Source organism: Asparagus officinalis, chromosome 1, assembly GCF_001876935.1.
Source record: "Asparagus officinalis chromosome 1, Aspof.V1, whole genome shotgun sequence".
Lineage (NCBI taxonomy): Eukaryota > Viridiplantae > Streptophyta > Magnoliopsida > Asparagales > Asparagaceae > Asparagus > Asparagus officinalis.
The window spans coordinates 108,476,445-108,490,777 of NC_033794.1; the positions used below are offsets into that span (position 1 = coordinate 108,476,445).

At 36.1% G+C, this 14,333-nt stretch overlaps 2 protein-coding genes across 2 annotated transcripts in view; one reads left to right on the top strand and one right to left on the bottom strand.

Moving 5' to 3' along the window:
* On the top strand, nucleotides 3,698–10,399 carry LOC109828906 (tryptophan aminotransferase-related protein 2-like). The gene is given in 6 exon segments (XM_020395894.1): nucleotides 3,698–4,326; nucleotides 5,344–5,647; nucleotides 7,535–7,722; nucleotides 7,724–7,774; nucleotides 8,654–8,955; nucleotides 9,970–10,399. Coding segments are annotated over 6 exon segments (1,362 nt in total). The 5' UTR covers nucleotides 3,698–3,994; the 3' UTR covers nucleotides 10,155–10,399.
* Nucleotides 13,433–14,333, bottom strand: part of LOC109839073 (oleosin 5-like) — a gene marked incomplete at its 5' end in the record, with an annotated part of 1,196 nt that continues 295 nt past the window's right edge. The window contains one exon of the mRNA XM_020407510.1: nucleotides 13,433–13,507. Within this exon, the coding sequence (XP_020263099.1) occupies nucleotides 13,433–13,507 (75 nt within the window). The remainder of the gene's footprint in view (nucleotides 13,508–14,333) is intronic.

Sequence of the window (14,333 nt, forward strand, 5' to 3'; positions counted from 1 at the left end):
TTTTAGCAGCAATATATACCCTAAAGTTTTTAAAACATGCACTTAAATACTCCGAAGTTTAGAACATGCACTTAAATACTCTCAAGTTTGCATAACTAAGACTATTTTAGTGCAAGTTTTAAAAATTATAGAATATTTAAGTGCAAGTATTATAAGCTTTCGGATATATATTGCTGCTAAAAAAAGTAAGAATAACTAAATGTATATCTTAAAAACTCTAGGGTATATAAGTGCTATAAAAAACAAGTGAGGATAAATAAGTACAAAGTAGGAGAAACTATGGAATCATATATCCTTACGCTTCTTTCAGTAGCATTTGTATACTCCTGAAGTTTTTAAGCAGTGAGGCCCAGTCACTGAAAAAAATAATTCCTTTTCATACCCTCTGAGCTTCTTCAGTGCTCCCCGTTCCCTCCCAATCTTCGAAACAAAATTCCCATGTTTTTTCCTCCCTTTATTTCCTAAAAAATTCTCCATCAAATCTTTCCCAATATTAGAAAAAGATCCTTTTCTTTCTTATCCTAACCCAAAATTACTCCTAAACTTTCTCCCTAATATCAATCAAAATCCCTTTTGTTACTCGTTAACCACCATTAAACTCTATCCAAAAACAATGAAACCAGAAAAGGAAAACAAATCCATCAACGCTCCCTCTAAAAACCCATTTCCTATTTTGGGCAACTTCCCATTCTCAACTGCCGTTATCGTAGCCTCTCTCGCTGTTTATTTTGTGACGTCATCTCTGTACAAGGAATCCTGGGTGATCGAAGAGAAGGTAAAAGATTGCATCTTTTGGAAAAAGGAGAGAGTTTTGAAGGAGACTGGAGAGGTTACGATGGTGGTGGAGCAGGTTAAGGGGTTGCAGGTTGCGGCACAGGATATCAGCGTTGGCTCCAGTAGCGGGTCCAAACCTGTTTCCAAGGACTCTGTTGTTAATCTCGATCAGTGAGTAGCTTTACTTCTCTCTGCTTTTTATAAAAAACTGAAAAAAGTGTTTTTTTGGGTGTGGTTACCGGAGGTGAGGGTAAGTCGGCAAGGTGAAGTTGTGATTTTGGCGGTAAAATTGTTTTTTTTTTAAATGAAGTTTTTTAGGATGAAGAAAATATGTAGAACTCTACTTATGAGTGCATCTATGGAGATCTTTAAGGGCGATTGAAGACAGTTATGACTGGGGTCCACTTGATGGGTTTTCAATTCCGATGACTGCTGTTATTTATTTATTTATTTATTATTATTATTATTATTATTGTTGTTGTTGTTTTGCAATCAAGAACCTCAGTGGACCAAAAATAAAATTCATAGTTATAAATTCCTTTATCAATGATTGGATATATTTAGAACAGGCATAGATTATCAGGCAACAGTGAGTTTTTTTAATATTGTTACATCATCTTTTTCATGTTTGTTTTTGTGATACTGGTCTTCAGTATAAATTCCAAAAAAATTTCGACACTTTTGGCAAAATTTCTACCATTTTCCTGTACTTTTTTTTGTCCATTACTGATTAACTGTCTGCTTTTATATCTCTCGAGAGAAGATAATTGGTGACTGTTGTTATACTTAAAACTTCTGTGGGAGATGTTAACTATTTTGTGTAGAGATTATCAATTAAAGATGATATTCGTTGTAAAGATGCATGCAAAGCTGTTATACAATCATCTCTTTCATCATTTTGAATATTTTTATATACTGGCAATGCTAGCTTGCATACTTTTCCAAAACTCATGTGACTTTTTTGTTGATGATTCTTTTTGCCTTTTCTATTTATTGTGTGTGTATATTTATAGTAATAAACTGTCCTTTTGAGGAGAGATGAACTGTTAATCATTTGATGTCCAAACCTTATCAATTATAGGCGTTATCTGAAGTGCTTGTTTATAGAAAGATGTTCCCTTTTCTCTGCAATTTTTCATAATTTTCATCCTGATATTAATCATTTTGATACCCAATGTTTATTTGCAGTGGTGACCCGACCATGTTTGAGTCATTTTGGCGAACAATGGGAGAACAGGGAACAATAGTGATCCCAGGGTGGCAGAGGATGAGCTATTTTTCAGATGTGACCAACGTCTGCTGGTTTCTTGAGCCTGATTTTGCTCATGAAATCCGTCGTCTCCACAAGTTGGTTGGCAATGCAGCTGCTGAGGATCGGCATATCGTCGTTGGAACAGGATCTACACAATTGTTTCAGGCTGCTCTTTATGCACTCTCTCCCTCTGACGCAACAATGCCCATAAGTGTTGTCTCTGCTGTTCCATATTACTCGGTAAATTATATTAACTTCAATCTTAGTTAGGATAATCAATCATAGTTTATAAGCTTAATTGATAATTGCATTGCATGTAACTCTTGCATTTATCACCGCTCAATTCGTTTATTAGCACTTATCATCCCTCAATTTGGACGCGGCGGTGATTTCGGTGTTGCCCTCTAGATCTGGGTGGGGGCCTAGACTTAAATTTTAAGGTGGACTTCTGGGTTGAGAATGACTGGTTGTGATGTCCTCTAGAACACACTGCTGTTGTCTGGGATCTTTTTAAGGTTTCAAACGGCTGGGCGACATCGCCTTCGATGTGGTCAGCATGAAGGCTTGCTTTCGGGGTTGAATCGCCGGCCATTTTTAATCCCTTTGCATTGATTCGGTGTGCTTTGGAGTCGGTTGATTTAGGGCTAGGGTTTTGAAATGGGTTTCTGGAGTCGGTTCGATTGGACAGAAAAGAGATGACGGGATACGAACAAAGAGTTAACTCATAACGGGGCAGTTTCAATCGAAGAGTATTTTGTGCATTTCTAAGGGGTTTAAACGGCGTTTCGCCTGGGGATTCGTTTTGAGGGCTGAAAGAAAATTACGACGAATTTTGGGAGCAAAACACCTGTCGAAAAAGTCTTAGGGGAAGAGGGAGCACGTTTTCTTTTGTTTTGGGGGCTGGAAGCATTTTCCCTTGAATTTTTAGTTTTTAGTTCGAGATAAATTGCATATAATTCACTAAAAAAGTCACATCGTTATCTAAAAGCTATGCTAAAATTATCATTTATTATTTTCTTTGTTAAGCTAAATGGTTCCTATAAGATGCGGACATAAGCATCCAAATGGTTTGTTCACGTGAGAATAACTAAATCGTGTGCATTGCACGGGCTAAATCAAATGACATGATAATTTAAATAAAAGTCAGGGTAGTATGAACCTTACAAAGTTTTTGCAAACTCACAATTTTTTGCAAACTCACAATTTTAAGAGGAGTATGATTATTTATACTTGGCTTAATTACAGTTAAATACTATATAGTTTCCCCTACTTTGCAGTTATATATCCTCACTTATGTTTTATAGCACTAACATACCCTAAAATTTTTAAAACATGCACTTATATGTCCTCACTTATTTTAGCAGCAATATATACCCTAAAGTTTTTAAAACATGCACTTAAATACTCCGAAGTTTAGAACATGCACTTAAATACTCTCAAGTTTGCATAACTAAGACTATTTTAGTGCAAGTTTTAAAAATTATAGAATATTTAAGTGCAAGTATTATAAGCTTTCGGATATATATTGCTGCTAAAAAAAGTAAGAATAACTAAATGTATATCTTAAAAACTCTAGGGTATATAAGTGCTATAAAAAACAAGTGAGGATAAATAAGTACAAAGTAGGAGAAACTATGGAATCATATATCCTTACGCTTCTTTCAGTAGCATTTGTATACTCCTGAAGTTTTTAAGCAGTGAGGCCCAGTCACTGAAAAAAATAATTCCTTTTCATACCCTCTGAGCTTCTTCAGTGCTCCCCGTTCCCTCCCAATCTTCGAAACAAAATTCCCATGTTTTTTCCTCCCTTTATTTCCTAAAAAATTCTCCATCAAATCTTTCCCAATATTAGAAAAAGATCCTTTTCTTTCTTATCCTAACCCAAAATTACTCCTAAACTTTCTCCCTAATATCAATCAAAATCCCTTTTGTTACTCGTTAACCACCATTAAACTCTATCCAAAAACAATGAAACCAGAAAAGGAAAACAAATCCATCAACGCTCCCTCTAAAAACCCATTTCCTATTTTGGGCAACTTCCCATTCTCAACTGCCGTTATCGTAGCCTCTCTCGCTGTTTATTTTGTGACGTCATCTCTGTACAAGGAATCCTGGGTGATCGAAGAGAAGGTAAAAGATTGCATCTTTTGGAAAAAGGAGAGAGTTTTGAAGGAGACTGGAGAGGTTACGATGGTGGTGGAGCAGGTTAAGGGGTTGCAGGTTGCGGCACAGGATATCAGCGTTGGCTCCAGTAGCGGGTCCAAACCTGTTTCCAAGGACTCTGTTGTTAATCTCGATCAGTGAGTAGCTTTACTTCTCTCTGCTTTTTATAAAAAACTGAAAAAAGTGTTTTTTTGGGTGTGGTTACCGGAGGTGAGGGTAAGTCGGCAAGGTGAAGTTGTGATTTTGGCGGTAAAATTGTTTTTTTTTTAAATGAAGTTTTTTAGGATGAAGAAAATATGTAGAACTCTACTTATGAGTGCATCTATGGAGATCTTTAAGGGCGATTGAAGACAGTTATGACTGGGGTCCACTTGATGGGTTTTCAATTCCGATGACTGCTGTTATTTATTTATTTATTTATTATTATTATTATTATTATTGTTGTTGTTGTTTTGCAATCAAGAACCTCAGTGGACCAAAAATAAAATTCATAGTTATAAATTCCTTTATCAATGATTGGATATATTTAGAACAGGCATAGATTATCAGGCAACAGTGAGTTTTTTTAATATTGTTACATCATCTTTTTCATGTTTGTTTTTGTGATACTGGTCTTCAGTATAAATTCCAAAAAAATTTCGACACTTTTGGCAAAATTTCTACCATTTTCCTGTACTTTTTTTTGTCCATTACTGATTAACTGTCTGCTTTTATATCTCTCGAGAGAAGATAATTGGTGACTGTTGTTATACTTAAAACTTCTGTGGGAGATGTTAACTATTTTGTGTAGAGATTATCAATTAAAGATGATATTCGTTGTAAAGATGCATGCAAAGCTGTTATACAATCATCTCTTTCATCATTTTGAATATTTTTATATACTGGCAATGCTAGCTTGCATACTTTTCCAAAACTCATGTGACTTTTTTGTTGATGATTCTTTTTGCCTTTTCTATTTATTGTGTGTGTATATTTATAGTAATAAACTGTCCTTTTGAGGAGAGATGAACTGTTAATCATTTGATGTCCAAACCTTATCAATTATAGGCGTTATCTGAAGTGCTTGTTTATAGAAAGATGTTCCCTTTTCTCTGCAATTTTTCATAATTTTCATCCTGATATTAATCATTTTGATACCCAATGTTTATTTGCAGTGGTGACCCGACCATGTTTGAGTCATTTTGGCGAACAATGGGAGAACAGGGAACAATAGTGATCCCAGGGTGGCAGAGGATGAGCTATTTTTCAGATGTGACCAACGTCTGCTGGTTTCTTGAGCCTGATTTTGCTCATGAAATCCGTCGTCTCCACAAGTTGGTTGGCAATGCAGCTGCTGAGGATCGGCATATCGTCGTTGGAACAGGATCTACACAATTGTTTCAGGCTGCTCTTTATGCACTCTCTCCCTCTGACGCAACAATGCCCATAAGTGTTGTCTCTGCTGTTCCATATTACTCGGTAAATTATATTAACTTCAATCTTAGTTAGGATAATCAATCATAGTTTATAAGCTTAATTGATAATTGCATTGCATGTAACTCTTGCATTTATCACCGCTCAATTCGTTTATTAGCACTTATTTTCACATCTCAATCTTCAATTCCTGGGGTGATAATTATTAATAAACTAGTGCTGGTGATAAATCGGTATAGATGGAGGAAGTTATCTGTAATTTACCCATGGTAATTGCAAATAAGTGAAAAATTGCAACTCTTAGTTGTGGTCATAGTAAATGACACCATTAATAAGGTTCTTAAGCGTTAAGATTGTAATTTATTTCCTCAATGCAATCTTGTATTTTGCACTAGTATGATGGTTTGCTAACTATGTTCATGGATTGTAACTTTTGCCGTAACTACTACTACTAAAATTATAAGACGTTATATACAATTTCTTCTACCTTATGTTAGGTTACTTAGTATGTGACTTAATAATAGAGTTATTTGCTTATATATATTATTTGCTTATATATATGTCCCTTAAATCATGAGTATTTGCAAAAATGCCCTCCCCCCAAAAAATCCTAGTATTTGCAAAACTACCCCTCAAATCAGCAACTTTGAGAAAAAATACCCCTAAACTCAAGAAATCATCAACTTGGTGATAAAAAATTGACTATTTTCCTAATAAATTTTACATTGCAGTTACAAATTAGCTTATCAAAGTTGATGATAATTGCTTTGAGGGTAATTTTCCCCCCAAAATTGATGATTTGAGGGGTAGTTTTGCAAATACTGAAATATGTAGGGTACTTTTGCAAATACCCATGATTTGAGGGGTATATATGCAAACGACTCTTAATAATAATTGTTAGGTTTAATTAAAGGTTGGTTTAATTAGGCAGGTAGCTAATATAAATTTCTAGTATTCTAAAGAACACCTTTTCAAGGTTTGCTTCTTTGTCCGCTGTCCTTCAATATGCTGCCTCTTATAGCATGTGATGACAAGTGTTTTCTCCATCAATAAGTTGTTAATAATGGTATCCAATGGTGCTTAACCTTGACCTTAAACCGACTTGACTTCTAAACCAACAAAATTTTGTTAGGTAACATGATCAATATGCTATACATACAATTCTTTGACGGTATCTTATTGTCTTCAAGTAACAAGACGCTACACATGATTAAGTTTTGATGAGGGAAACAAACAGTATACGGCCAAAATACTTCTAGATTTGTTTAAGGGAATTTAAAAAAAAGACCGTTTCTGAAATTATATTAGCAAAATCGACAATTTGTGAATTTAGTTAGCAAAATTGACATCTTTTATCGATTTTGCAAAATATAGCTTTTAAAGTACACGGGGCTAGTAGTCCTGTGTAATTAGTGTTAGCTAATCACATGCTAATTAAACTTTAAAATATATATGAGACTAATTAAACTTTATTAGGGTGTAATTAGACACCACTAAATATACGAGACTAGTAGTCTCATGTATTTTAAAGCTTTATTTTTTGCAAAATCGACCTCTTTTTGGCTAGTTGGCAAAAAGAGGTTGATTTTGCAAAAAATAAAGCTTTAAAATACCTGGCCAAAAAGAGGTCGATTTTGCTAATTATATAAAAAATAGAACGATTTTGCTAATAAAGTTTCAAAAAAGGTCTTTAATTCTCCTTTGTTTAATTCTTCTGCCTGTGATTTTGAAGTAAGGAACCTGTATGTTTCTCACCATGTATGCCTACATTGTCATTAATCTTGAAGTCAATTCATCATTATACAATTGTAGACTATTAATCATGCAGCTTGTAGGGTAACATGACTCAAAACTCAAAGAAATGTGATCTGCACTTATTTTTCCAAATGTCTCCTAATCAGCTGAAAACTTTAACCTGCCTTGTGCTTGCAGTCTTATCCAGCAGTGACCGACTATCTCCGGTCAGGGCTTTTCCAGTGGGCTGGTGATGCCTCTACTTTTACAGGCGATTCATATATTGAGATCATCTGTTCTCCAAACAACCCGGATGGCTTCATAAAACATCCTGTATTGAACTCCAGGAATGGCAAGATGGTTCATGATCTTGCGTACTATTGGCCTTATGTTGTTCACAGTTTCAAAGAGCACTGGCCATGCTGGGACTCGGCTAGGGTAAGCCAATGTCTCTCTTTATGATTTAATATAGCTTCGCGGATGATGTTCACCGCAATCAATTGCAATGCCAGTGGCAATTGCATGCAGCTGCAGGTTTCGGCAACTGCTGTCTCATGCGATTGTCGTTGCTTGGTTCAATTTAAAATGTTGCAATTTGTAGCTGCAAGTGTAGCTATAGTTGTTTGTTTTCATGTATCCAATTTTTTTCTGGGACTTTCTGTGGGGATTTGGTTTCAGGTGGAAGTACAACCTAGACCATGTTTGGATTATAATCCACTTTTGCATGTTTGGTATCCACATTTTAATTGAGTTATTTGGGACTATAATCCACCAAAAAACTAGCTCGGTTTCCTAGTTATTTTTTTGGTGGATTATAATTCACATGTTTGACCGATTAAAAGACAAAAATGTCCATCACTTACTACATCTCATTCTTTATCCTCTTCTCTCGTCCCACTTTAAGTGTTCTTTTTTTTATTTATTATAAACCACCTCTTTATCAAAAACCTATATTTAGTCTACTTAGATTATAAACTACAAATAGATTATAGCCCAAGTGCATTGTAATCTAGAATTGAAAAACATGTCGTTAAGCTCTGTTTGCAACTTACATCCAAATTTGTGCAAGTCGTTGTCTGAAATGGGATGATTTTTTGCAATTGTAATTGCAACTTCATCTGAAATGGGATGATTTTTTGCAATTGTAATTGCAACTTCATTTATCGGTTGCAGTGAAACAAATATTTGCAATTGACATAAGATATCCCACTTGAGAATAGTTACTATTCCTTTACAATATATAACTACCATTGCAGTTAACCAACACCTTTACTGAAGACTCATGTATATGTGATGATTTCCTGCCTCATCAAACAGATGGGCAATTGTGAAGGACCGTGAAGTAGCAAAGAAGATGACCAAATTCATCGAGCTGAACACAATCGGGGTATCAAAGGACTCACAGGTTCGAGCTGCAAAGATACTGAAAGTGGTATCTGATGGCTATGAGCTCCTGGTTCCCGACCCTTCAGCGAGGCTATTCGACTTTGGGAGGATAATTCTTCAGGATCGATGGGAGAGGCTGAGGGAGGTTGCAAATATGACAAAAATGTTCAGCTTGCCTGAGTACCCGTCTGACAACTGCAACTTTGCTGGAAAGTTGACTTCTGCAAATCCTGGTATGTCAGAGTTCTTGTTGAGAAAACTTACCTTTTTTCTGATATAAGATCACAATGAAAATGGTAGAGATGGCTGATACTTTAATTCGAAAGCCTGAAAGTGGAAACCAAGTACTTCTCCCTCCATTAAGCTTGCAAGATGGAGAAAAAAACCAAGAAAAACATCAGGAAATCTGTGATTTTGACTGGCAAAATTCATTCAACATCCACTGTACACCAATAGATAGGATTAATATTGAAAGGATAATAAGATTACAATAACAATGTTTCTGATTTCATATCCTCTCTCACGATAGACCTTTTCTCTTATGCCGTACTCCATGCATGAGAAGCCAAAAACCAAGTCTTTTTTGCACACAAAAGAGATCTTATATAGTGCTTTCTTATGAAATCATATTCCACAATGTTAGATGCAAACCAGAGCTAAGACCCAAATGGAACTTGATGCTCCACCATATATGAGACATTGTTCATTGAGCCCAAATAACCTATTGATAAACCATTGATCTCGCAACCTACTCCCGAGGTAAAACCACACGCATCGTGCTCATCGAGAATAACCTGCACAATAACTTGAGCACCTCTTATGCTTACTACACCTTGCTGTTCCTCGAGTACTCATAAGCGAGTATACGCAGTGCTACGTAGCAAATCACTAGAGTGTTTATATAGTGTTCTGAAGTTTGAATCGAGTTCATTCAAGATGATAATTAGTAGCAATTGGGATCATCCTTTTTGATGTTCTATCTTAGGACAATAAAATCTCATTTGTCCATTGAATCATCATTAACCGCCATCTCGTATTTATCCAGTACCATTGGCACCTGAAGATCTTTTTCTATTATAAGCTTCCAACATGCGTTTTCTGATTCTTAGTCTAAGGTCAAATAAGGATGCCTGAAAGCCAAAAAAAGTGACGAAAACGGTGATAGGTTTCTATGTTTTTGAAATTGCACAATTAATGAATATCCAATCAAAACCTGTCTAAATTATTACTCTTGTGGGTATTTGCAGCTTTTGCCTGGTTGAAATGTGAGAAGGAAGGGATTGAAGACTGTGAGAGCTTTCTGAGGAATTACAAGATCATAACTCGAAGTGGTAGGCATTTCGGAGTGGAAGCCACGTATGTGAGAGTCAGCATGTTGGATCGTAGCGAAACATTTGATCTTTTTATCGAGCGATTATCTTCACTCCAGTGAGAGCAATTCTTTTATCCATCAGTTTTTCTAATGTGATTATAGAGCAGGGGTACAGAGCAGTGAGAGTGAGTTCTTTTTATCCTTTTACTTAGGAGTTCTTTTTTGTTATTTTTCGGTCACCTTGATTAGGTGACGATATCTTGCTATCCTTTTCAATACTTATAGTGCATATTTTCATGTGTACATGAGTTGAGTACTTTTTCTGTGTATATTAGCCCTTGCTTTCAGTTCGTATTAATATTATTATTATTATTAACTGCACGACTTATATAGATATGAGAAAACTGGATAGTATTGAGAAAAACATAGTTCATGTGATACAAAAGAGTTCGTTAATATGTCCATTATAACTAAAAAGTTAAGATTAGACATCTTGATCATCAAAATTAACCACAAATCCATAATCTAAGAATCGAAACTATCGTAAGAGTATGACTAATATGTATTCGGATATTTCGGATACGGATACAGATATTTCACTACTAAACCATATCTGTAACCATATCTTATCGATTATAGATTTGAGTAACCATATTCGTATCCTAACAGATACGGTTGCGGATATTTTCTCGGATACGGATACGGTTTAGCACCCCTAGGTAGGAGGGGGGGGATTTTGTCACCATTGCGAATCTCATAATCACAAAGCATTTTGAACACTCTTAAGTCCATTCTCCAACACCTTTTATTAGTATATACCTAAAATTCCTGTATCTTTTTTTCTGGGGGAACAAAAGTCTTTGCCTCTTTTTTTTGGGTGAAGTTAGGGCATCTATGTTTTTGCCCCTTGGGTCTCTTGGCAAATTGAATTATAAGATTGGGTTTTAATGATTCTATAAAACGAAATATAAAAGAAAAGAAAGAAGTTAAACATATATAAAAAAATATGCTAATGGCAAGGTGCCGAACAAGGTTAGTATGTTTATTTAGCGATGCTTGCTGTCAGGTTGGTCACGGGGCTAATGAGGATACAATTTTGTTTGCTTCAAATAGAAAACTTTAATTCTTTTGGTGATATCGTTGAAAGAATTTGGAGTTCCTCGCCGCAGCTATTGGACTTATTTGCTATCATCTCTTGCAAACTTTGGAATAATAGGAATATTGTTGTGGTTTTTGAGAATAAATATGATTCGCCTGGAAGTATAATAAATATGGTTCGCCTGGAAGTATTCTTTGTAGTAGCATTTCCTATCTAAATGAATACAAAGAAGCTGATGGTACTTACTCGCTCCCTAGGGATTGTTCAGGTATTGGGGTTATTATTGTGTGTGATCATCATCGGCAAGTAATGGCGGCGGCAGCTTTTAAACGTCCTCTTCTCCTTGATGTGATCATGGTGGGAGCTCTAGCTATTCTCGAAGGATTGATATTTGCAAATGAAGCGGGATTCACTAGAGTTCACGTCGAAAGTGATGCCCTCTTGGTAATTCAAGACGTTGAGAGAACAGGTCCTTGTATGTCTAGTTTTGGAACTATTATTGCTGGCATTAAACTCTCATGATTCAAGAGAGATGGAAATTGAGCTGCTCCATTGTCTAGCTCAACAAGCATTGCTTGTTAGTTCAGGATGTTAGTGTTTGGTTGGAGTTCCTCCATCCTTTCTTAATTCTCTTGTAATGAACGAGTGTAATTTCTGATTTAATAATATCTCCACAGGTGCTGTACTTTTTAGTTTTTTCCCACTGGGTTTTTAACGAAGCAGCACCTTTATTCCTTGTAATAAAAAAAAAAGCTAAGGATCAGCTCCCAAATGACCCAAAAATAGGAAGTCCAAATTAGTAGCCCAGCTTCAATCCAGACACCATAAGCTTAAAAAAGAAAATAGGGAAAAGACACTTGCGGTGAATGTTAAACATATCACACAAACGATATACTTGCGGTAAATCACGAAAACTCTGAGAGATCTAATTTCTGCTCATCTCAGTGTTAATTTGATTAATGATAAACACGACAAACGTTATATTTAGAGCATAAAACGCATGAGAAAAGCACATGTAGCTTCCTTATCATCTAGCTATATAGAGATCATTCTTCTTCCTTTTCTCTCGTGGTCGACATTGTCTCCTTTTTTTTCTTTTTTCTTTTTATAACCCAGCTAGTAGTTATAACCCAGTCCGGAATTAAAAAATAAGGCCGTGGGTTATAACTATTCCAACTTTTTTTTTCTTTTTATAACCCAGCCTCGTTTTAGCCCAATCCGGAATTGAACTTAGACCATGGGTTATAACTATCTGGTTGTAACTATTCCAACCATCAGGGTTCATCCACGGTGATTCTTAGTGATTCTTATGATTATCATAATGGTAGCAAACAATTATATGGCTTAATTCCTTAATTATAAGATCGTGGGTTATAACTATCCTAACCATCTGCTAACTATTCCGACCCTTGGTGATTCTTATAATTATTGTTAATTACCAAACAATTATATGGCTTAATTCCTAAATTATGGATAGACTCTGAAATTATAGATAAAATTTGAGAGCTATGGATAGACTCTGAAAGCTATATTAAAACCTCCCAACCATCCGGTAGACTCTGAGAGCTATATTAAAACCTCCAAACCATCCGGTTCACCCATATTCATTATGGTTGTTGTTAGCTAACAATTATAAGGCTTAATTGCGGATAGACCCTGATGCCACCCAATTTGATCCCCGTAGCTTCTATTGCTGAAGATGAACTGACTGAATTTGATCCCTGTACTTTCTGTATGCAGCAAGAAAACTACAAGGCGTAATATGACGAGGGTTCTATCCGTAAAAAATCGACCCAACACAATTAGCTAGCTAGTGTAGGCGTCAAAAATTGCCTATGGATTCCCGTACGCAGCTCGAGGCGAAATACAGATGATAAGCGTCATCATTCAAGTTAGGAAAGGATTATCCGGCCTCGTGGAAGCTAACAAATATACAAAGTGAGTCATTGGAGTGTACAAGTCAACGGATTAAGAAATGAGCGATACAAGTCTGGAGAAGTCAGAAAGTGTCAAACACCTCAAAGTGGCCCGCATAAAGAATTGATATTTTTACCATAATACAATTCGAATCTGGAAAAATTAGATAAACGTTGAAGGTCTATTCGCCAGCTTTCTAACGCATCTTGAATCACCTCATTCCGAGGTCGGATGAGTGAGTTAAGACCACTACAATACCGCGCTATAGTAACCGCATATCCGCGCTACAGTAACCGCAGGGCACCGATTGGTGACCCGCGCTATAGTAACCGCAGGTCAGGTCTGTCTGACTCGTGCCTCCTATCAGTCAGCAGACGCCGACTTATGTCTGTAACCACCAAAACGCTTTTCGGTTTATTTCGATCAATTTCTTCTGTTCTGGAACCTCCATAACTACCTGCAAATCATATCTAAACGTGAGTGGATGGTTGTTAACTGAAGATAGGGTCAAATCCTTTGTTCTTATTAAAATACCCTTCATCCGAGGTCCTATAAATACAAACCTAAGACTTTTTTTCTCAGGGAACGAATTATTATCAAAACGAGGAGGTACTGCCGAACTTCAAAACCAAGAGCCACGAATTTCAGCAAGGACTAGCGAGATTCCGACGAATTTCGACATAAAGAAGAAGTCTTTCAAATGATCTGAAGCTCGTTTCCACATTTCCTTGAGGTTAGGCTTGATCTTAATCTCGAAAAGAACACTGATTTCGCTTGGTCGATATCAATATTTCAGCGAATACTTTCTTGGTGAAGTTGAAATAAGAGCTCTGATTAATCATTCTGTCAACCGAATTCGATCCGTAGACGGTCCACGGATATCAATATCCCGACACACCGACACAGGCAAAAATCTCACGTAAACAGAGACTAATAAATAAGATTTGTGTGTTATTTGAAAGAGATTATAATCAGTTATTTCCATTGTGTAAAAGTCTTATAAAAAACTAACTTTTTGTTGAGTTTATTGTAACGTCTGAAGTTGCAATAGATTCAATCACAATGAAGAAAATAATTTTTGACCCAAACAGATAGTAGGAAATATACTACAATTATAACATATCGATTACTAACTAACTTACACATAATCTCTCTTCATGCACTCTCATTACCACAAGAACTTTAAAACCATAACACACCAACATTAACATGCCAACCCAAATTGATCATGTCCTCTCCCCCGCCTTGCTCTGAATCCCCTGCCCAAGATCCTTCGTCCGCTG